Source organism: Natator depressus, chromosome 8, assembly GCF_965152275.1.
Source record: "Natator depressus isolate rNatDep1 chromosome 8, rNatDep2.hap1, whole genome shotgun sequence".
NCBI classification, from domain to species: domain Eukaryota; kingdom Metazoa; phylum Chordata; order Testudines; family Cheloniidae; genus Natator; species Natator depressus.
The window spans coordinates 84,105,727-84,129,928 of NC_134241.1; the positions used below are offsets into that span (position 1 = coordinate 84,105,727).

General features: G+C 40.7%; 2 protein-coding genes across 4 annotated transcripts in view; one reads left to right on the top strand and one right to left on the bottom strand.

Annotated features, from left to right (window-relative positions):
• Window positions 1-8,098: 8,098 nt before the first annotated feature.
• Window positions 8,099-17,698, bottom strand: FPGT (fucose-1-phosphate guanylyltransferase). 2 transcript variants are annotated; one of them, XM_074961534.1, is made up of 4 exons: window positions 17,415-17,698; window positions 15,357-15,524; window positions 13,680-13,772; window positions 8,099-12,775 (listed from the first exon to the last, which is right to left on the bottom strand). In XM_074961534.1, the coding sequence occupies exons 1-4, from the start codon at window positions 17,491-17,493 to the stop codon at window positions 11,328-11,330; spliced, it is 1,788 nt and encodes a 595-aa protein (XP_074817635.1). In that variant the 5' UTR covers window positions 17,494-17,698; the 3' UTR covers window positions 8,099-11,327. The 2 variants fall into 2 exon arrangements, with proteins under 2 accessions (XP_074817635.1, XP_074817636.1); XM_074961535.1 differs by lacking the exon at window positions 13,680-13,772.
• LRRIQ3 (leucine rich repeats and IQ motif containing 3) overlaps window positions 17,597-24,202 on the top strand; it is a 108,268-nt gene continuing 101,662 nt past the window's right edge. Inside the window, exons 1-2 of one of the 2 annotated variants that reach the window (XM_074961533.1) lie at window positions 17,597-17,715; window positions 18,224-18,286. The gene's annotated coding sequence lies outside the window, so the exon portion shown is untranslated. Of the gene's footprint in view, window positions 18,287-24,202 lie in introns of both variants that reach the window. The other variant, XM_074961532.1, reaches the window with a different exon arrangement.

A 24,202-nucleotide genomic window follows, 5' to 3' on the forward strand; every position in this document is an offset into this window, starting at 1 on the left:
GGCTCAGGCCCCTAAACTTAGATTCTTATCTGACCATATACCGGTTCACCCTAGGGCTGGGCGACCCCCTAAGTAGCCCTGGAACCACAATTCTTGTTGTCATCCCCTTTGGGGGAAGTCCCAGTGGTCCTGCTCCCCTATCCAGTGTGATCGAGAGTGCTCCTTCTCCACCTACCCAATAAGATGAATTGTGGTTGCATGAAGAGTTTGTTGAATAACAGAAAACAACTAACAAAATGGTAAAAAAGAAAAATCACAGTTGGTGCATAGGCAATTTGCAAATTAAAAAAGTTATACACGCACTGATTGAACTGTTAGACCAGTTCTAATTAACATCCATACAGTTAGCATTAAAAAGCCAAAAGCAATATTTTTCAGTGAACGTAATCCTCAGAAGCAATATCTACAGAACATTCAGCTGTACAGCTCTTGGGTTAATTTTTAAAGTTTTGTTAAAAAAACTTATATTTGAAAATGTACAACTGTCAAACTCAACCTTGCAAGAGTCCTGCATGCCAAATTCACTTCCCATTTCAGTTGATAAAAGTTCTTTTCATGGAGTCTTTACAGGATTAGACCCTTTGAAATTATCCTTATTTCAGATTAATTTCTTCCCATTCTAAGAATATCTATGTGGAAGGGCGGTAAGTCACTATTATCTATTTCAATATTGTTCCAGTGACATCCAGATATATCACTGATAATGACAAGAACTTTAAAATAAGGAACATTATTATGAAAATAAAAGACAAGGGACTCAATAGCCCATAAAATGAAACAGGTGTTTACAATGGCTCCTCAGTGACAGTGGATTAAAAGTACTGCTATTTTTGTTACCACAGTGTAACACTGGCATTTGCAAAGGGATTAATCTTCCACATGCGATCTATTGAGCTGCCAGTAGAAAGGAGAGAGAAAGTGAAGTGTGTGCATTAGAGATTTAGGAACAAGAAGAGGATGGAACCAGTGAGCTCTTGTATTACAGATAAATTCTCTTTCCAAGGCAATAGTAGTTTCTATTGAGATCCAAATCATTTTCAGCCTTCTCTGTATTGCTATTCTCAATCTCCCCTATCTTTCTGGAACGTATGTCTTTCAAGCTGCTGCTGAAGTGAAAAAACAGATTGACAGAGCCAAAAGAGTACCCAGAAGTCACCTACTACAGGACAGGCCCAACAAAGAAAATAACAGAACGCCACTAGCCATCACCTTCAGCCCCCAACTAAAACCTCTCCAGCGCATCATCAGAGATTTACAGCCTATCCTGAAAAATGATCCCTCACTCTCACAGATCTTGGGAGACAGACCAGTCCTCGCTTACGGACAGTCCCCGAACCTGAAACAAATACTCACCAGCAACCACACACCACACAACAAAAACACTAACCTAGGAACCTATCCTTGCAACAAAGCCCGATGCCAACTCTGTCCACATATTTATTCAAGTGACACCATCGTAGGACCTAATCACATTAGCCACGCCATCAGGGGCTCGTTCACCTGCACATCTACCAATGCGATATATGCCATCATGTGCCAGCAATGCCCCTCTGCCATGTACATTGGCCAAACCGGACAGTCTCTACGCAGAAGAATAAATGGACACAAATCTGACATCAGGAATCATAACATTCAAAAACCGATAGGAGAACACTTCAACCTCTTTGGCCATTCAGTAAAAGATTTAAGGGTGGCAATTTTGCAACAGAAAAGCTTCAAAAGCAGACTCTAAGGAGAAACTGCTGAGCTTGAATTAATATGCAAACTAGATACCATTAACATGGGTTTAAATAGAGACTGGGAGTGGCTGGGTCATTACACATATTGAATCTATTTCCCTAAGTTAAGTATCCTCACACGTTCTTGTCAACTGTCTAAATGGGCCATCATGATTATCACTACAAAAGTTTTTTTCTCCTGCTGATAATAGTGCATCTTAACTAATTAGCCTCTTACAGTTTGTATGGAAATGTCCATCTTCTCTGTATGTATATATATATCTTCTTACTATATGTTCCATTCTATGCATCCCATGAAGTGGGCTGTAGCCCACGAAAGCTTATGCTCTAATAAATTTGTTAGTCTCTAAGGTGCCACAAGTACTGCTAAGCTTTCATTTGTTTTTTCATCTGCCACTCCTGATGTTCTTCTTTAAGTGTCCAATTTCTCCGATTTCAATTTCCTGCCTAAAAGGTTACTGAAATAATACTCCCCTCTCAAATTTCATAATATAATATACACAGTATGGCCAAATCTCTTCATTATACCATGCTCTCAAAGCATTCAGGGAAATCATTAGGCTGATGTTCATTATGAGCCCCATTATTGCACTACACAGGAAAACTAATTAAATAAAGAAAACTGACATGAATAAAATCATTAAACACTCATCTTGGCTTTATTTGAGACTGTACCGTCCTGCACAGTAAAATTTCAGGATGGATGGAAAGCTGGCAGCACTATAGAGGTTTATAAAGTCTATATTTGTCTAGCAAATCCAGCACGTGTTCATTTAGGTCAAATCCTGCATTTCTTCAGGAAGAGTCCTTATTTAATGGAAAACTCCTGCTGCAAGAAATGTGAAGGGTTAATTTGTCCTGCCTAAATGAAGAGTTCATCAATGGATCCTTTCTACCCTAAAAAGCTAGTAAATATACATGATCTCTTCATCTCCTGCTTCTGCATGGACTCCAAGTTTTGCCCCAGATCATCCCCCAGTGTGGCCTAACAACCTCCTTTCCTTTGAATACTCTTTTTAAACTTCACTTCTTTTAGCCAATCTTCTGCTACTAATCTCAGCTCACTTGATCCCACTGCAATCCATGTGCCCGGTCACATTAAAATCATAGAATTCATTATTTTTAAACCCCAACAAGTTAACATAATATAGCTCAACTGGTCCTGACACCAAACACAAACACAGGACCAGCTTGTGAGCTTCTTTTGCACAGGTGAACATTTAGTCCCATGAGTCCCATTGGATTCAGTGGTAGTACTCATGTAAGTAATTACTCCTCCATGTGAGAAAGGACTCACAAGCTGGCCCACAGCATACACACTCAGCATTTGCCTCCTCTCCTTCTTTTTGTTCATTCTACTAATTCTTCAGATTGTAAAACATGGTGATGGTGATGCTTTTACTTCTGTAAATTTCTATCCAGAGAGGACTGTAAAGGCCAAAAGGGCTGGAACCATGTGTTATATTATGCCTACCATGTGTTATATTATGCCTACAAAGCAATACAACACCTTCACACCAGTGAATTTTTGTTTATTGCCTGTGACCTGTCCATGACTTTTACTGAAAATACCCGTGACTAAATCATGGCCTTAATGATGGATCTGCAACTGATCACGCAAAATATGTGCATCAGCCATATATACTTATATGTGTACGCATAAAGCAAAACACTGCATGTGATAAAATATTTATAATATTTTATTTGAAATAATATATGGAAAACTATAGTTTATTTAAAACATAGCTCTGTAAATGATTGCTTTTCAGAGGTATTACACTAAACCTAATTATATCTTAAACACTAGAAACATTAAATAAATGCATGAGGAACCCCAATTTTATTAATCACAGCTCTATCGATCCCAGTTTGCTTTCTGAAAACTCAAGGCCAAAATATATAGTGCAGAAAGCAATCCTGGACTGGCACAAGCCCATAAAAAAATCTAATCTTTCTCACCCAGTAAAAGAAATCTACACTTATTCTGTTACAAAAGATCTGCTTTTATTAAGCTCTCTGCTTCAACATTTAAATGTTTTATTTCCTCTCAAGGCAATGCATTGTCAAGCTACATGTTAAATGAGACTGGACATGAAACACCTCACTGGCTTGCAAAGGAAAAAGAGTAGACATTTAATAAATCTATTCAAAAGTGATAGGAAAATAGGAAATTACTTAGCCACAAACTGTTCAAGGCTATCGCATATTTTAAGAGAGGTAGACAAGTAAACATTTGAGCAATGAATGCAACATACAGTATATTTAATACAGACAATTGTTTAAGCAATGTCTACTTTGGGAATAGTAGTACTACCAAAAAAAAAGTAAAGAATAGATCTTGCATAGGAGAGATTCCTCAATATTCTGAAGCCATAGTCAACCTGTGGAACTCCTTGCCAGAGGATGTTGTGAAGGCCAAGACTATAACAGGGTTCAAAAAAGAACCAGATAGGTTCCTGGAGGATAGGTCCATAAATTGCTATTAGCCAGGATGGACAGGGATGGTGCTCCTAGCCTCTGTTTGCCAGAAGCTGGGAATGGACGACAGGGGATGGATCATTTGATGATTACCTGTTCTGTTCATTCCCTCTGTGGCACCTGGTATTCCTCTGACAAAACAAAAAAACAAACAAAACAAAAAGAGGAAAGGATGTGTGTGGGCTTCAAAATCAGATTTAAAATAGACACTGTTTTACAAACTATGCAATTACTGTCCTACCGTGACACCATAATTAAAATATACATATTTCCATGGTAGGAAAAAACTTTAGGCACAGATTTGTGAGCATATTTTGGCAACAACAGATTTCAATGTTACTTGGCCTGGATAGATTATATCAGTGCTGTGATGAGTTACATTGAGCCTGGCATCCCCCCAGCTCTTACACCATGAATGCACTATTTCATAGCTAGTACTGCTAATAGGATTCTGACTGAACAGCTCTACATAATAAGAAACCTTGTTAGGGACAATTATTTTCTTTGTCGTTATCGACAGTTCTGCTTGTAAAACTAACAAGCAGAAGTAAAGAAAGCTGTGTGGATTATAACAATACAAAGGAAAAACAGAGATAGGATCAACCTTTAACCACACAGTGTGTTTTAACAGACACCCTCTGGCTTTGTAAAACTGCTGGGTTCTTGAAACATGGCTCATGCCGGGAAGCATACGTAAATGACGGGAACAGAAATACTATTGAACACAGCAAGTAAGCAGCACATCTGTGCTTCCACATTCTGGGACAGATTGTGCTTCCTCTTCTGAAGTGGAAGAGGAGCCCTCAGGGAGATTTTTTGCTCTCTCATGCACCTGTGCGGGGAGTGAAAGGGGGCTACTACAGACTTGGGATATGTGTACACTGCAATTAAACCCCCATGGCTGGCCTGTGTCAGCTGACTTGGGCTTGTGGGGCTCATGCTATGGGGCTGTAAAATTGTGGTGCAGACATTTGGACTCCAGCCCAAGCCCAAATGTTGTGGAGTACTCCAAGGCACTCCACAAACCACAGAGGCATGGCTGGGTGAGGTGGGGTCTGACCAGGATTCTACTCCTGTCCTTCCAGTTGGGAGGAATACAGACTGCAGTCTTTTCAGGAATTAAGAACTCTTCCGAGACTATTTGGTCATTGTGCCTCTCTCTCTCACCTCCTCATCCCCAAACACGAGCTGTGGTATACCAATAAAATAAAAACCAGCAGGATCTTATTAAAGGGGATAAGACAAAATGTCGCATTTATTGTAAATACAAAAAGAATCATAGCAGACAGGCAGTTATAGCTATAACATTTTGTTCAGTTTCACGTTCATTCACAGGTTCATTCATACACACACACAGATTCTGCAAATTTGTTATAGTTACCAGCCTAGACGTTGCTCATGCCAAGTTACTGGCCAGGTAACTTGGGCATGAGGGTGGAGCTGAGTCTTTGTCAGATGTGCATCCGATGCTCCTGGAGGGTGGTAGCAGAACCAGACTCAAAGTTCTCAGTTTCTAAAGTCCATTTTTATAGGAATTTATTCCTATGCCAGTCTATGGGAATTGCTTCATCATGCTGTTGCTGAATCAATCAGCAGATGGCACATTCCTGATGGCTCCGTGCTGCCAGATGTTATCTTGTTCTTTGGTTCTCCCATCCTTGAGGCTGTTGGGTGGATTCCAGTCTGCCCTTCGGGAGGCTCCGGAGGTCATCTGGTTGTCTCTACTCTGCGCATTCTTTGGCCGATCGATACTGAACTCCTAGGCTGGCACCTCCCTGATCATTCATTTATTATCTATTATCTATACCAAGCATCCATCCACATACATTCTCTATCTCTATTTTAATCACAATTGTTAACAAAGCGAGATAAATACAACAAAAGGCTGGGGAGTCTCTGTGTGCCGTTTCTGTTGTTACAAATTTCAGAGTAGCAGCCGTGTTAGTCTGTATTCGCAAAAAGAAAAGGAGTACTTGTGGCACCTTAGAGACTAACAAATTTATTTGAGCATACACTTCAGACCCCCAGGACACTCAGTTAAGAGCATCAAGGGAGCGCCGAGAGGCAGGGGCTGGGACAGGCAGTAGCTCGCCTCGCGGCGGACCGCCAGCTTGATCACAAGCTTAACTGAGTGTCCTGGGGGTCCGAAGCGTATGCTCATATAAATTGGTTAGTCTATAAGGTGCCACAAGTACTCCTTTTCTTGTTGTTACAAAGTATCGCTTTGAATCTCTCTCTCTGTTTTAGGATGTTCTAACACAATTAGCAGCTTGCAAGTTTCACACACAGAGGGCGAGAAACAGTAACTACAACAACAAAAAAACCCAGACCAAGAGACAAGAGACCTCTTAATTAGCAATGCCCTGCAATTTAAACTATGGGGAAGAGAATCAAACTTACTTGTGATTTTAATACAGAACTTCTTTAATATGATCCAACAGCTCTGGATACAAAAACCAAAATCTCTGTCTTTATACTAAAACTAATTTCAGTGAACAACGTGGTTATTAATGCATTATGTTTGGGGACCGTCTTAAAATAAATCTTCTTATAATAGTTAAGAATGAATGAGCATATTAAAAGAATACAATTACTGGTTACCGTGTATTTAAGTCTTTATACTGATGAGGCAATTCAGCATGAAAACTATCAAGGAGCAAAGTCTGGTCTCTAATGGAAGACACAAAGTCTGTGTGTCAAACATTTGTGTTTTCCACAATGTTTTGTATAACATCATGCTAGTTAATGACACAAAGATTATGCACATTAGGCTTTTTTTGCCCCTGTCTTCACGAACAAGGTCAGCTCCCAGACTACTGCACTGGGCAGCACAGCATGGGGAGGGCAGCACAGCATGGGGAGCCCTCTGTGGAGAAAGAAGTGGTTCGGGATTATTTAGAAAAGCTGGACGAGCACAAGTCCATGGGGCTGGATGCGCTGCATCCGAGGGTGCTAAAGGAGTTGGCGGATGTGATTACAGAGCCATTGGCCATTATCTTTAAAAACTCATGGCAATTGGGGGAGGTCCTGGCTGACTGGAAAAAGGCTACAGTAGTGCCCATCTTTAAGAAAGGGAAGGAGGAGGATCAGGGAAACTACAGGCCAGTCAGCCTCATCTCAGTCCCTGGAAAATCATGGAGCAGGTCCTCAAGGAATCAATTCTGAAGCACTTAGAGGAAAGTGATTCACCCAGGGCAAGTCATGCCTGACTAATCTAATTGCCTTCTATGATGAGATAACTGGCTCTGTGGGTGAGGGGAAAGCAGTGGATATGTTATTCCTTGATTTTAGCAAAGCTTTTGATATGATCTCCCACAGTATTCTTGCCAACAAGTTAAAGAAGTATGGGCTGGATGAATGGACTACAAGGTGGATAGAAAGCTGGCTAGCTCGTCGGGCTCAATGGGTAGTGATCAATGGTTCCATGTCTAGTTGGCAGTCTGTATCAAGCAGAGTGCCCCAAGGGTCAGTCCTGGGGCTGGTTTTGTTCAATATCTTCATTAATGATCTGGAGGATGGCGTGGATTGCACCCTCAGCAAGTTTGCAGATGACACGAAACTGGGAGGAGTGGTAGATACACTGGAGAGTAGGGATAAGATACAGAGGGACCTAGACAAATTAGAGGGTTGGGCCAAAAGAAATTTGATGAGGTTCAACAAAGACAACTGCAGAGTTCTGCACTAAGGACGGAAGAATCCCATGCACTGCTGCAGACTAGGGACCGAATGGCTAGGCAGCAGTTGTGCAGAAAAAGACCCAGAGTTTACAAAAAGAAAAGGAGTACTTGTGGCATCTTAGAGACTAACAAACTTATTTGAGCATAAGGTTTCATGAGCATGCAACCGATGAAGTGAGCTGTAGCTCACGAAAGCTTATGCTCAAATAAATTTGTTAGTCTCTAAGGTGCCACAAGTACTCCTTTTCTTTTTGTGGATACATTCTAACACGGCTGCTACTTCGAAACCTAGGATTTAAAGTGGACGAGAAGCTGGATATGAGTCAACAGTGTACCCTTGTTGGCAAGAAGGCTAATGGCATTTTGGGCTGTATAAGTAGGGGCATTGCCAGCAGATCGAGGGACGTGATCATTCCCCTCTATTCGACATCGGTGAGGCCTCATCTGGAGTACTGTGTCCAGGTTTGGGCCCCACACTACAAGAAGGATGTGGAAAAATTGGAAAGTGTCCAGCGGAGGGCAACAAAAATTATTAGGGGACTGGAACACATGACTGATGAGGAGAGGCTGAGGGAACTGGGATTGTTTAGTCTGCGGAAGAGAAGAATGAGGAGGGATTTGATAGCTGCTTTCAACTACCTGAAAGGGGGTTCCAAAGAGGATGGATCTAGACTGTTCCCAGTGGTAGCAGATGACAGAACAAGGAGTACTGGTCTCAAGTTGCAGTGGGGGAAGTTTAGGTTGGATATTAGGAAACACTTTTTCACTAGGAAGGTGGTGAAGTACTGGAATGCATTACCTAGGGAGGTGCTGGAATCTCCTTCCTTAGAGGTTTTTAAGGTCAGGCTTGACAAAGGCTTGGCTGGGATGATTTAGTTGGGGATTGGTCCTGCTTTGAGCAGGGGGTTGGACTAGATGACCTCCTGAGGTCCCTTCCAACCCTGATATTCTATGATTTTACAAAGATAGATTAAACATTCTCATGACTTCATGCACCATATTCAATGACTATTTTTACTTCTTGATTTGTATGGTGTTTGATTGCAATCCTTAATCTCAGTCTTCACGAACATACCCCTCTGCAACCATTTAAAAAAAAAAACACAAACATTTCACTAACACTTTATCCTGTTGCGTAAGACCTTTTTTTCTTGGCATCCATCCTTATCCCCATTGCAAATTAAATCCACACTTTCACCCCGCTGCAAGCCTGGGGGGGGGGGTCTAGTTCTTCTGTACCGATTCACATGCAGAAGACTTTTAACTCAAGTAGATAAACCTTCCAAAAGAAGTAGTGTCTTACCAGTGACACATGATGAAGGTTAAAGAAAACTTTGGTATTAAATATTATTGGTGAGACATTCCATTGCTTTGTAGCTGGCATCAAGAAATATCAATAGGAGTTAAGAAAGCAGCCCACAAGCACTTGGTTACTGTGAGATATATCAAAAAGGTGGGTACAAGTTTAATCTGATAATACTTATCTTTGATTACAACACCACTCGCAAGCACAGGATCTTTTGTGAACCATGGCACACTCATTCATTAGGCTCCCTACCCTAACAAGCCGAACCTCAAATTCCACATTATAACCTTAGGCTTCCCCTTCCTCTAAAACCCCTGGAGAACTCAACAAGGGATAGTTTTATTACTGGTAATTCCATGATATGATCAGTGCTACATGTACTCAACATTATTTTGCACATCAGTATACACTGCCTTGTTTAGTCATTAAAACTATTGTTAAACATTAAAGATATTGGGCTCAATTCTGATTTCCGTTTTACTAGAGTAAATCCAAGGAGTTCCTCCAGATTTAGACTAGTGCCAGAGATCAGAATCCGGTTCTGTGCTTATAATATAAAAATAATTAATTTTAGGGGCCTGGGGACTGACAAACATAAAATTCATGTTTGACTTCAAATATATTTTTCATGAGAAATGTAGTTCAATTTTTTGCTCACGTTTCCAGCTACTGAACAAATACCTTTCACTTATGCATAGCGGAGTCATATGTTGTGTTAACTCATCTGCCCTAGCATTGTGACAGCTTAATGGGCAAATTCTAAGGGGAAAAAGGTAAAATATTTTAAATTGTAACAATGTAGTAAAACAGTCTGAGGAAAAAATATAGTTAAAATTACTTTGTGGAGCATGCAGAGTTAATTAGCTCAGCACACAGACACAAAATGGACAGCCAGGGCACAGGATCATCCACAGTCAACACAAGAATAAAAATGCATGATGGAAGGGGTGATGTGGATTGGGAATGTGACTGCACGTTCCCAGATGATGAAAAAGAGCGAGCAGGTATATTCATCAACGAAGAAGCTTCTGGAAAGTGTGCGAGGAACAATTGTCAGAGAGGAGACTGTGTATAGTTACAACATTCTAAATTCTGGACAAAATAACTGTTTATTGCAGTGCCACTGAATATTGTGAATGTCGGTATTCTAGAACGAAAACGGATATTATTTTGCAGGAGAGACTGCAGGTAGCAAGCGTACACAGCTGAACATGGGACAATGAAGGAGGCATTACCACAGCTTGATACTCAAAAGGTGATACTGAACTAGAACATTCTATTGGCCCTGGTCTCCTTTGAGAATTGAAGTTATGAAATGACCACAAGATGTAAGAGTCTTGAGAGATACTTGTACACCATAAGGGGATTCAAAGAATTGGAATTGTAAGTTAATAAGCCATTAGATTCCGGAAATCATTGATTCAGAAAGGACCATAATGCAGAGATATGGAAAGTGCATTTACTTCAAATTTACTTATGATACAATATTTCAGATCACAGCTTTTTAGATATATTCTTTCAACAAATTATTCAGTATTCTGCAAGAAGATATATATAGCACAAACACACAAAATTTCCCATTGCTTGTAAAAGTGATGACGAGCTAAAGTTTAAACAAATATAAAAAAAAATCTTTTGTTTTGCTTAAAATAATGGAAAATTACCTTAGCCTCTTAAAATACCCATTTTAAAAGGATACTGTGAAAAGAGGGAAATGTAACTCATTGCTATGCCACACCATGTTGCAAGAGCCAACATTGTACTCTGAAGAAGTTTTAAGTAATTTTCAATCAAACTCCTAATTAATGTTCATTCCATATTAACAAAAACTAAAAAACAAAACAAAAAAACCCATACATACTGGATACCCCAAGAAAATTCACCGCTTAGTGTTTTCATAGATTTGAAATATTTCATTAATTCTTTCATCAAAAGAATAGTTTATCTGTGTTTTTTGCATTATTAATGTTATGCTACAATAACACTGTTAATGCAATTTCATTATTTCTACTTCAATGAAATCAGAAAAAAAAAAGATGTATACTTTTTGCTTCTGGGTTTTACAAGCTTGAAAACAATCAATCATCTTCAAATTAAAGAAAGGCAAAGTGTAAAAATACTGTACATCTACAAATCAGACTTCTCTTTGTGTCTTTGTAGAGTGATTTCTTCATAAATTTGCTGCCTGAACTTCAACATGTCTTCTACATCTTTGTAGAAGAGCATTTCTTCAATAGACAGGAGCTTCCAGCCATTCAGTTTAAAAGCTGATTTGTTTTGCACAGCATTTAACATCTTTAATGACATTCTAACTGAACCACTTAATGTAGAACAAACAGGGAAAATCCGAGCAGTCCACAAACCCAAACTTGTCTGGTCACCAGAGAAGAGTTGGTCTGAAACTCTCAGGTCCCAGAGTTCCAAGCACTGCAGTAAACTGATTCCAAAAAACTGAAGGGAATGTACATCTGACAACAATTTCACATTCTTTTTCAAGTTGTCTTCTACACCAAGCACCATACTCACATACATTACTTTTCCATTAACTCTGATGCTCAGTGAACTCACAAAAGAATTTGGTGGTACATCTGTGTTAGCACTTATGCAACAACCACTGATAATGCTGTTTGTCCCTACTGAAACATCAGGTCCCAGCCTAGAGTATTCAATAACAGAGGCAGGTGCTATAACACAACTTGAATCCAGTATGCTTTGAATGATACATGCCGATATAGCTGAGTTTTCTGCTTTATCTGGAAAGATGCTAAAAGCTTTAGATAGTAAGCCAAGCTCCAATTTCAATTTACTATCAGAAGTAAAATGAAACAAATACTCTTGTGTTGTCCCAATATGATAGAACCTGGAATTATTTAAGACTATAACATTAAGTGATGTTCCTTTAAGAAGAGAAAATAGCTTCTGCCTTATTTCTGTTAACTGTGATCCTTCTTTTGTGACATTATCTGTAATTTTTGTGTAATCATGAGTTGCTCCAGGTCCTAGAGCCTGGAGAAAATCACCATATGCATCTATTTCACAGCAAAGAGTGTCCAGCTGCTTAAAAAATGTTAGTAATTGTTTTGCAACATTATGATCAATGTAAAATAAACTGTCTGTATACACATACTCGCAGTCCATTTTTAAGTCACTGTGTTCTCCAGAGGAGTTTGGTTGAGAGCAATTCCTCCTTATGCATACTGCACCAGACTGATGCATCTTTTCAATATTAGGTTTATGTAGGAAATGACGACAAGATCTGTATTCAAGCTCTTTTTCTGATAAAGCAGATGAATCTAACACAAATACTCCATGAGTGGTACCAATAGTCAAATCTGAAGGGTGAGCTAATGCAGTGAACCCAGGTTTATCAAACTTGATGACTTCTGTTGCTCCAATACTATAAAGTTCAATATCATCTGCACAAGTAATGAGAATTCCTGGATTCATATGGGTCGGAAAATCAATGTACATTGCCAACTTCAGCTCCAACATCTGGTAAATAGGGTCACCAAAAGGCAAAGCTGTGAAAATTTTTCCCAGTGCACTTGTATTTGGTAAACGTTGACTATAACCACCTTAAAAAAAAAAGTTTTATTATATACAAGTTTCACACACAAACACTCACATTCCTCTTTAAAGATCTCTCTTACTGGTATATACAGTTATCAGGAACTAGTTATGAGTTACAATATCGAAGTGGCTATTTTACATATGGACACGGCTGTATTCTAAGCATGCCTTTAAAAAAAAAATGAAGATTTAAAGAACTGACATTCTAATCTCAGTCAAACTCTTTCAGACAGAACTAATAATGGATCCTGATCTCGATCCTCAAGTGTCCAAAAGACAGTATGCATTAAAGAGAGCATTTCCTAATTTATTGACTTCATCCTCTTCAGTTTGTGCTCAAAGTAAAGTAGGAAAAGGACTTTTTGCATACAATGAAAACAAAACTGAATTACTTCCATTTCATTTTTGATTTAGTAGATAAACCTTCCCACTCTCCTGTCCTTTACTCCCCTGGCACCATTTTTTATGTTTACTTCTCCCACTCCCTTAAAATGAGCAAATATTTGGCACAGAGCCAAACTCTGTCAGAAAGTGACTGGCATTAATGTCTCTCTTCTTTCTACATGTAAGCAGTCTCTTTTGCAATTTCAAACCATAAACGAGCCAAACAACTCATCTCCCCCAGAGGATGTTGCTGTATGGTGACATAAGGCTTCTTTCTCTCAAAAAGCTGAGGTTGCTGTTTCACAGCACTTCCAGGCTCCTTTAGCTGAGATAGTTGGATATGAACTGCAAACCCACATTCAGATGCCATTCAACTGCCAAATCAGCCAGCCAAATCTGAGCTCACTTAAGAGACGTCACATTTGACAACTTCTTCTCCCCATCACCAGCACCATATTTGCATTCGGGGGCAAAAGAAAAAATAGCATAGTGTCACAGAAAATTTAAATCAGGAAAAGGATTTACCAGAATGAATTATTATGATATTAACAGAAGTCCATTTATCACCATACATCTCTTCCAAGCACTGAAGGACATGAAGAGTTGATCCACCATTTCCTACAAAATATTGAGTACATAAATTAAAAACATCAACATTAGTTACATAAATATGCCAAGCATACTAAAATCATGTGCTAGCAGTACCAGGGGTTGAACGGGGCTGGCGTGAGGAATCTGGGCACATAAGTGCTTTTTAAGATGCTGACCTCTTGCTCCAGAGCATAAATTGTCAATTATTTTTAAATGAAGTCTCTAGCCTCATGGCTGCAAAGATCATTTTTAAATTGTGAACGGAGTGTCTATGGATGCAATGATATCTTCCTGAGACTGCATAAAACAACTCTGAAAGGATGGTACTATTCAGCTCCATCTCAATACTGTTGATCAAACCTTGCAGGAAAGAGGTTGGGCAGTCACCTTATGATGCTCTGCACAATCCACTATAAACCTCATCTCACGTGGGCAGGTCTTGGGGAAAAAAGAACACTTCCCCCCCCTCCAATTCATCCTCTGAGTGACATCATCATCAAGGATCTGTCATCAATTCCAGAGGCTGTAAAAATTGGCTCTGACATGTAACCTGTCATACAAAATCTCACTAATGATTTTAAGCAAGTTTTCAAACGACCTTTTTGACATGTACAGTACAGAAAAGGAAAAAAAATAGAGGTTTACCAGTATTTTGGTATTTATTGTTCTCCTATAACATAAAACAATTTCATTTCAGAAAATTAATCTTTGCAGATTATACTATATTCTAATCATATTTGTTACTTTCTAAACAAACAAATGGCTGAGCTACTGAAGTTTACAAGATGACACTGTGCATGCTCAGTGACTACTTTTCATTAAGACTCTTGCTATGTATTCAGTGTTATGAATCGGTGTAAACGTATTCCACTGTAGACCATAATGGATCCGTTATGATGTACAATATGAACATATAAGAACAACATGAATCAGTGACATTTTGTGTTATGCACTTATAATACAGAGTATGTATATATTATTTACATACAATCAAAGTCTAAACCACCATGATCTATATACCGTGCATGCACCTTAAGGGCAATATATAAATGTTACTAGGTGAATTTTAATACATCTGCTGAACTGATATGAAGTCCAAAGGAGCACCAGACTCATTAATGCTAATAATTACACATTTGAATCAAAATACACTGCTTAATGCCATTAGAACACTTTTTGTGATTTAATTAATATAATTCTGCTTCTAACAGCTTTCTGGAACTCGCTTGCTATAAGAGACAACTGTCATAATACTTACTACAATGAGCACTTTTTGTCTGTCTGAAAATTAGTCAATGTGTAATGAAATCTTAAATTATGAACCTTACCAGTGGTGAGGTGGCTTCTGCATCACTGGAAATTTTTAATCAAGATTGGCTATTTTTCTAAAATAAATGTACTAGTTCAAATATAAATTAATTGAGGGAAGTTCTAAGGCCTGTATTATAGAGGAGGACAGACCAGATGGTGACAATGGTGCCTTCTGGCTTTATACTGAATGTAGTCAGAGACCGGCAAAGTTAATTTCTTTGACTGATTGTCAGAAAAAGGTATGTATCAACTACTATATCATGTAAGCGAAAACAGAAAAATTGGCAATAAAATACCCACCAATTTTTGGTCCAGGGGGATCCACAAAAACATGGTAATGAACTCCAAGAGGGAGTTCCTTTCTTTTCAACTTTTCTGATAGCTGTTGCTGATAAGCCAATTCCTGTTTTTTGTCAGCTGCTGTAATTACAACAACATCCCAGAATTCTCCAGTTTGTGTGACTTTACCTATTTGAAAAGTGAGTTAACAAGAGAGACCATCAGTAGAGTACAATAGTGAGAGATTAATGACTTTCTCAGTAGTATGATATACAAAAACTACATTAAAGGAACTTACATTAAAATCAAACACTCAAATGTTATTAAATGCCCAAATAAAAGTGGCCACATACAACCTTAATTTGGTTGCCTCATGAATATTCGTTATGACAGGCTTGCCAAAAATGCTTAGGAAATCCAGAAATCCTAAACTTCCTACTATGATTCCCCTCAACTGGCTACATTAAGATAAAACAACAATTTGCCCTGTTTACACTTGAGATGAAATAAGGACCTCATTGAAGAGAATGGGAGTTTTACCATGAAGATGAGTGGAGCCAGGATTTCACTTTAGGATTTTATGTATCTATCTTGTTATAAAAACCTTAGTGTGCTTAACGAACCATTAGTGTGTGTCAGCAGAGTCCACAAGAACACTTGGTGCACAGCAGGCTAGCCCATAGTAGATTTATGCCCATTGTAACTCAAATCCCATGAAAATTTAATTATTCTTGGTCTACAGAACGGTCACTCTTAATGGAATTATTGTTTTCTAAAACATTGATACATTCATATAGGGCAGTTCATATATTCAATATGCACCATCTCTCCTGTAATCTGAGTCACCTTAAACCTTCTCAGATTCAATCTTGTAACATCATGTTGATCTGCATAACTAGCAGCTGTAGCCGGAAACACTGTATTTCTCCTCTCTCACGTCTTTTTTGAAATCCCTAAAAAAGTGGCTTTTCAAGAAAAGTGACAATAAAATGGAAAAATTTAAAAATAATTTGCAACTCTCCCTACTTACTCTTCCACTTGTCCCCTAAAACTCTATGTAGAATCTGCAGAAGTTTTCCCCTCAGAACTCATTATTTCAGAACAGATTTGAACCTCCTTCCCCCCACTACTTTTAACACCACACTCCATAAAGTTGTGAACCAGCCAAGGATCTACATAGGCGGAGTCACACTGCTGTAAAAATCGACCAAGAGGATTCTTTTGAAGGACTGTGAACTAAAACAGTGAATACAGAAATGGAACTAGGAGTCATGAGACCAGGGTGCTATCCTCATCTTTACAAATGACTTGGGCCTTGATCCTGCAAACATTGATGCATGTGTTTAACTTTAAATATGTGAGCAGTTCTAATGAAGTCAGTGGGAATACTCCCATCCTTAGAGTTAACCCTGCATGATTGTGGCCTGGCTGAGGGACTCTGGGGTGCTCACTGGGACACAACTCTCCGCCTCTTAATTTTCCCATCAGTTACTAAAAGCCAGAGCTGGGGATATTACTTACCTTCCAGGAAAAGCGCTTGTCTTTCAGATTTACAGGTGGAAAACGCTACACCAGTGGTTCCAAAACTAGGGCAGCCGCTCGCCCGGGGAAAGCCCCTGGCGGGCGGGGCCGGTTTGTTTCCCTGCGACGTGGGCAGGTTCGGCCGATCGCGGCTCCCACTGGCTGCGGTTCGCCGCTGCAGGCCAGTGGGGGCTGCGGGAAGGGCGGCCGGCACGTCCCTGGGCCCACGCCGCTCCCCGCAGACCCCAGGGACGCCGCTCCCCGCGGCCCTAGTTTAAGAACCATTGCGCGACACGAACAAGCCCCGGATCCTGCAAACGCTCCCAGACGGGCTTAGCTTCACGTCTGATGCTTGCCGCGGAGAGGCCGCTGAGAGACAGGTGTTTCGGCTGGGGGCGGGGGCGGCCCGGCTCTCTCTTTGCCGGGTCAGGGCCTATGCTTAGGGCAGTTACTCTCAGGACGGGGAGCTCGACACTGCGGTTCCGGGGTGACTCCCCTGAAGCAGCGGCCCCACCCCATCACCCCGGCCCCGAGGCCAGCCGTGACCCCGGCGCCTACCTCTCAGCCGGTCAAACTTCGCCAGTCTCCGCCGAGTGGCCTCTTGGAGCAACACCTCGAGCTCGGCCTCCGCCGGCATCTCGCCGGCTCAAACCCAGGCCGAGCAAGGGCCTTCCGGGTTCGGCTACCGGCCCCGCCTCCCCGCGCGGCTCGGCCCAGCTCGGGGACGGGGAGCAGGGGGCGGCTCTCGGGCCGGTTCCCATGGTAGCCGCCGGACAAACAAGGCCGCCGCCACCTACCACTCGGCCACCGCCGTACGCCGACCAGCTCCGCCGCCGGCCGGGCGGGGCGCGGGAGGCGGGTGAGAGTGGACTGGGAGGCGGGGGAGCTGCTCCCGGGTGGGGGGCTGAACCCCGGGGTCTCTAACTGGTCGTGGGAACCGAGGGAGCCCAGCCCCAGGGTTTCCCCTCGGCGCGGGGCTGAACCTGAGAGTCTCTTAACGGGCCCGGAGGCCCAGGGGGACGCTGAACTCCGGGGTCTGGCCCGGGCAGGGGGGGCTGTACCCCGGGGTGCCCGACAGGCAGGGATGAGTGAAGATTTAAAGCAGGGCCCCCCTGGTCGCTAAGGGCTAACTGTAGTGCACTCCCGGTTGGTAATTTCTCACTACAGAGTTGGGGGGCAAATAAGAGTCTGTAGCTGAACATTTCACCCTTAAAGTCGAAGTCTGGCGCTGACACTGACAACACACCCCAAAGATTCCTTGGCATTTTTTGGAAGAGTCAGGTTGTTAAACTCCATTCCCTGGCTGGATTCCCACTTGAGTGTCTTTGGCATAGCTCCCTAAATCTCCAGTTTACACCTTCCTATAGCTGCGGTGTTGTTCTTCACCTCCTGGCTCAAGCAGCAGTGTTCTGGCCCAGAAGTGGCTGCAGGTCAGTAGTGCACAAAGTGATCCATGTGTCTTGGTACCTGATGGTCTGTGTACTATACTGAGAAGTATAGTAATAAATGATGTGTTAAAGTGGCACAGTAACTTTTGTCTTTAAATTATCTAGTTCGGAAATATTTTATAATACATGCATCTCAGTATTTTGGCCCAGTCTTACAACTGAATTCATGTGGGTGCATTTGAGTGCACATGGACACATAAAAGTCTGCTTAAGTGGTTCAGGGCCCTAGTTTCCTGTTTTTACTAGTTTTAATTTCCAGAACAACATGAGTAGATTATATGGTTCTCTTTCTGACGCACACTGATAGGAAACTTGGAATTTACTAAAATGTGTTCATGCTGTGTTGTATCATTTATTTTCCCTTTGTACTTGCTCTTTGTTATTTACTGAAAAAGAAAGGGTTGTTTCTTTTGCTATGTTCTAGTGTCTAAAGATGTCACAAATGATAAAGAATTACAATGTTTATTCAGTTTGATTAAAAACATCTACAAGAAAAAAAGGACTATGCATTTAAATCATAAACATTCTTCAGTGACTGCTCATAACAAACTTTTGAATAATACTGTTCAATAATTTGTATATAAATGCACTTTTTAGTGGTATTTTGGTTATTCAATGCAAACAAGGATTATCAATTAAAGAGAAAAATAGCTTTCCTTCCAGTTCTGTTAATGGGTGGACTTTGTAGGAACCTATGAATGTATCTTCTGTGCATAGGCTCAAACCTACAAGGGCTTGGGGTATGTCTAAACTTAAACTGCTACAGTGGTGCAGCTGTTTATGTAGATAATCCACCTCCTTGAGAGGCAGTAGCTAGGTCAATGGAAGAATTCTTCAAGGGCAGTGCTGTGACCCTGGGAGTTAGGTTGGGATAGCTACATCTCTGGCTATGTCTACACTACCGCGGTAAGTCAACCTACGCTATGCAACTCCAGCTACGTGAATAACGTAGCTGGAGTTAACATACCTTAGGTCGAGTTACCACAGGGAGAAAATCTCCCATCAATTTACCTTACTTTTCTCGTCGGGAGTAGAGTGAAGGGGTTGACTGGAGAGTGATCTTTACTGGATCCGCTAAATTGGCTGCCAGTGGATTGATCTCAGAGCATTGATCCCGGCTGTAGTGTAGACTTGCCCTCTCAGTGGTATAGATTTTTCACATTCCTGAGAGAAGTAGCTATGCTGAAGTAAATTCCTAGTGTAGACCAGGCCTTGGGCACATAAATAACTTTATTCACAATAGTTGTAAACTTACTCACAAGCCTAAGGGGATGTCTACACTTAAAATGATACAGCATCACAGCTGCTTCGCTGTAGCGCTTCAGTGTAGACACTACTTACACTGATTGGAGGGGTTCTCCCGTTTGTGTAGGGAATCCCCGAGGGGTAGTAGCTAGGTTGATGGAAGAATTCTTCCATTGATGTAGCACTGCCTACACCAGGGATTATGTCTGTTTAACTATGCTGCTAATGGGTTTGGATTTTTCATACTGCTGAGAGACATAGCTAAGACGACTTATAGGGCTGTCAAGTGATTAAACGCACTGTTAAACAATAATAGAATACCATTTATTTAAATAGTTTGGGATATTTTCTACATTTTCAAATATACTGATTTAAATTACAACACAGAATACGAAGTGTACATTGCTCACTTTATATTATTATTTTTAGTACAAATATTTGCACTGTAAAAAACAAAATAAATAGTATTTTTAAGTTCACCTAATACATGTACCATAGTGCAATCTCTTTATCGTGAAAGTTGAACTTACAAATGTAGAATTATGTACAAAAAAAAACTGCATTCAAAAATAAAACAATGTAAAACTTTAGAGCCTACAAGTCCACTCAGTCCTACTTCTTGTTCAGCCAATCGCTCAAACAAGTTTGTTTACATTTGCAGAAGATAATGCTGCCCGCTTCATGTTTACAATGTCACCTGAAAGTAAGAACAGGCGTTTGCATGCCAATATAGCTGGTGTCGCAAGATATTTATGTGCCAGATGCACTAAAGATTCATATGTCCCTTCATGATTCAACCACCATTCCAGAGGACATGCGTCCATGCTAATGACAGGTTCTGCTTGATAACGATCCAAAACAGTGTGGACCGACGAATGTTCATTTTCATCATCTGAGTCAGATGTCACCAGCAGAAGGTTGATTTTCTTTTTTGTGGTTCGCGTTCTGTAGTTTCCACATCAAAGTATTTCTCTTTTAACACTCTGAAAGTATGTTCCACACCTTCTCCCTCTCAGATTTTGGAAAGCACTTCAGATTCTTATACCTTGGGTCGAGTGCTATATCTATCTTTAGTAATCTCACATTGGTATCTTCTTTGTGTTTTGTCAAATCTGCAGTGAAAGTGTTCTTAAAATGAACAACATGTGGTGGGTCATCATCCAAGACTGCTATAACATGAAATATATGGCAGAATGTGGGTAAAACAGAGCAGGAGACATGCAATTCTCCCCCAAGGAGTTCAGTCACAAATTTAATTAACACATTTTTACAATGAGCATCATCAGCATGGAAGCATGTCCTCTGGAATGGTGGTCAAAGCAGGAAGGGGCGTACAAATGTTTGGCATATGTGGCACATAAATACCTTGCAGTACAAAAATGCCATGCGAACGCCTCTTCTCACTTTCAGGTGACATTGTAAATAATAAGTGGGCAGCATTATCTCCTGTAAAGGTAAACAAATTGTTTTGTTTTGAGTGCAGATATGTAACAAACAAACAAAAACTACATTTGTAAGTTTCACTTTCACAACAAAGAAATTACACTACAGTAATTGTCTGAGGTGAATTGAAAAATACTACTTTTTTATCTTTTTACAGTGCAAATATTTGTAATAAAAATAATAATATAAAGTGAGCACTATACACTTTGTAATCTGTGTTGTAATTAAAATCAGTATATTCGAAAATGTAGAAAAACACCCACAAATACAGTAAAAGCTATTTTACCTGGCACTTCATCAACTGGGAAGCTCTATAAACTGGCATTTCTGATATTCATTGACATTCCGGTTTATTGTCTGGTTGGCGTGGGGCTGGCAGGGGGTTGGGGCGTAGGAGGGGGGTGTGGAGCACGGGCTCTGAGAGGGAGTTTGGGTGCAGGAGTGGGCTCGGGGCAGTGGGTTGGGACACAGGAGGAGGTGCAGGGGGCCAGATCTGGGAGGTGCTCACATCGGGCGGCTCCCCAGAAGCGGTGACCTGTCCCAGCTGCTCCTAGGCGGGGACATGGCAGGTGGCTCTGCACACTGTCTCCACCCGCAGGCACCACCCCCGCAGCTCTCATCGGCCGTGATTCCCAGCCAATGGGAACTGCAGAGCTAGTGCTCAGGGTGGGGTGGGGGCAGCACACGGAGCCGCCTGCCGCGCCTCTGCCTAAGAGCATCCAGCTTGTGGGGAGCTGCCCGAGGTGAGCACCCCCTGGATCCAGCATCCTGCACCCACTCCTGCGTCCCAACCCGCTGCCCCAAGCCCCCTCCCGCACTCAAAACTCCTGCCCAGAGCCCACGCCCTGCACCCCCTCCCATGCACCAACCCCCAGCCCCACATCCCCTCCCTCACCCAAACTCCCTCCCTCTTAGTTAACTGGCATTTTTCACTTACCGGCACTCTCCATTTCCCCAATGTGCCGGATAAAACAGCTTTTACTGTATTTATTAAATTTCAGTTGGAATTCTACTGTTTTACAGTGCAATTAAACGTGTGATTAGTCATGATTAAATATTTTAATTGCGATTCATTTTTTTTAGTTAATCACGTGCGTTAATTGCGATTAATTGACAGCCCTAGTAATTTACACTTCATTAACATCATAGAGATACTGCAGGTAAAGAATGGGGTCCTGATCCTTCAAAGACTTAATACGCGTGCTTAATTTTACACACACAGCTGTCCCCTAACCTACAAACAGTTGTTCAGTATTGGTATAAGCCATGTTGCTGAGAGTTTTTCTTTTTCTTTTGGATGTTATGGCTCCTGATCTGCAATCTTCATTTGCTTTTCTGAATTTAGATTCTACAGGTGCAGAATATAAACAGAGGAAAATGAAATGGTGGTATCTTTTGATAAAGTCTCACCATACACAAATCTTGCAATAAAGGAAGCCTTAAAAGTAATACAAAAACTGTTGTAAAGAATTTAGGAAACAAAGTATGTCATCATGAGAAAAGTATCCTAGTTCTACTAAAAAGCCAATTTTTTTTATCGCCTACTTATCACCTATCACCTAGTTAGCGCTAAAAGTGGTGGCTTAGAGAGTAAATGCTGATGGACCCTAAAATATCAAAGTGCTACTGACCTGGAATTATGAAACTTTTTCAGTGATTCATTAAATAGAGTTTATCATCACCATGGCAATATAGATTGAAAAAGCTTTTTAAAAAATAATTTTAAAAATTACTTTCTTTGCTCAGTATAAGTAATCCTTTTGACCCTTCTTAGTCTTCCCACATTACTGAGTAAATGTAGGTAAAAGCATGAAGTGCTTTTATAGAATGCATACTTAGTTATTTTTCCAGGCTCAGACTCCCACTGAAGCCATGGCAAAACTTCCATTCATGTCGGTGAGAGAGAGTTTGGATCCTTCATTCACTGTTGCAGATATAATTATACGATTTGTTTATAATTAAGGTGAATGTTCCTGGAGTTTTAGGTTCTTAGTACCATTTTCATTCTGTTCTGCTAGTTGGAAGAAATGTAACATTATTAATGGATCCCATTAATTTGCCATGTTTCATGAATACTATATACTTGTTCAAAAGTACATTGTACAAAATGGATTAAAACATGTTCCAGGTAATAGATAAACATTTTAAGTAATAAATGCCTCTTGTAACAGTGTAGGACCCTCAACAGATAGCCAGCAAATGTTCATGTATTATATTCTCTCCAGATGGAATAGTTCCTTTAGGAGAAAATTCCCATCCTTCTGAACTGGAGAATGATTTGCAATCTTGTTTAATACTTTATCATAGACCAGGGATCGGCGACCTTTGGCACGCAGCCCGTCAGGGAAATCTGCTGCCGGGACGGGACGGTTTATTTAACTTCAGCGTCCGCAGGTTCGGCCGATCGCAGCTCCCACTGGCCGTGGTTCGCTGTTCCAGGCCAATGGGGGCTTGGGAAGCGGCGAGGGCAGAGAGATGTGCTGGCCACCACTTCCCGCAGCCCCCATTGGCTTGGAACAGTGAACCGCGGCCAGTGGGAGCTGTGATCGGCCAAGCCTGTGGATGCTGCAGGTAAACAAATCATCCCGGCCTGCCAGTGGATTTCCCTGACAGGCCGCATGACAAAGGTTGCCGATCCCTGTCATAGACTCTCATTTATTCAAACCTTGTGTCCTTCACATACACCTCTGCACATGTACTTCACCTAATTGTGTATAATGAATAAAGGTTGAGAGTAGAGTGGTGTCTGTTGTAACTAGTATGCACTATACTCTATAGAAGCAGTTTTCACAGTGTGATTAAAAATATATGATAATTTACAAGGAATTTAAGAAACTGCTGAAGATATAAAACTCATGAAAGGTTTACTGACAATAATATGATTTCTGTTCAACTGAAATCTTTGAATGTATAATTAGATCCCTAATATTGGAGTAAAATATAGCTATACTTATTTTTTTATTTTTAATATTGTGGCATTAATTTAATTTGATAATTCATACATTTGTGTGCATTCCTTATGTTACAATAATCAAAGTCCAAAAATATTACTGAATCCAGCTGTTCTTTGCAGTTACGTTTTTTGAAAAAAAGATAATTTCAACTAAAGGGACATTTCTACCTTTATCAATAAAACCACATCAAATTGTGCCAGATTCCAGCAAATGTCATACAGTAAAGTGTTGGATTGTCTCACTATTTGAAAAGAAA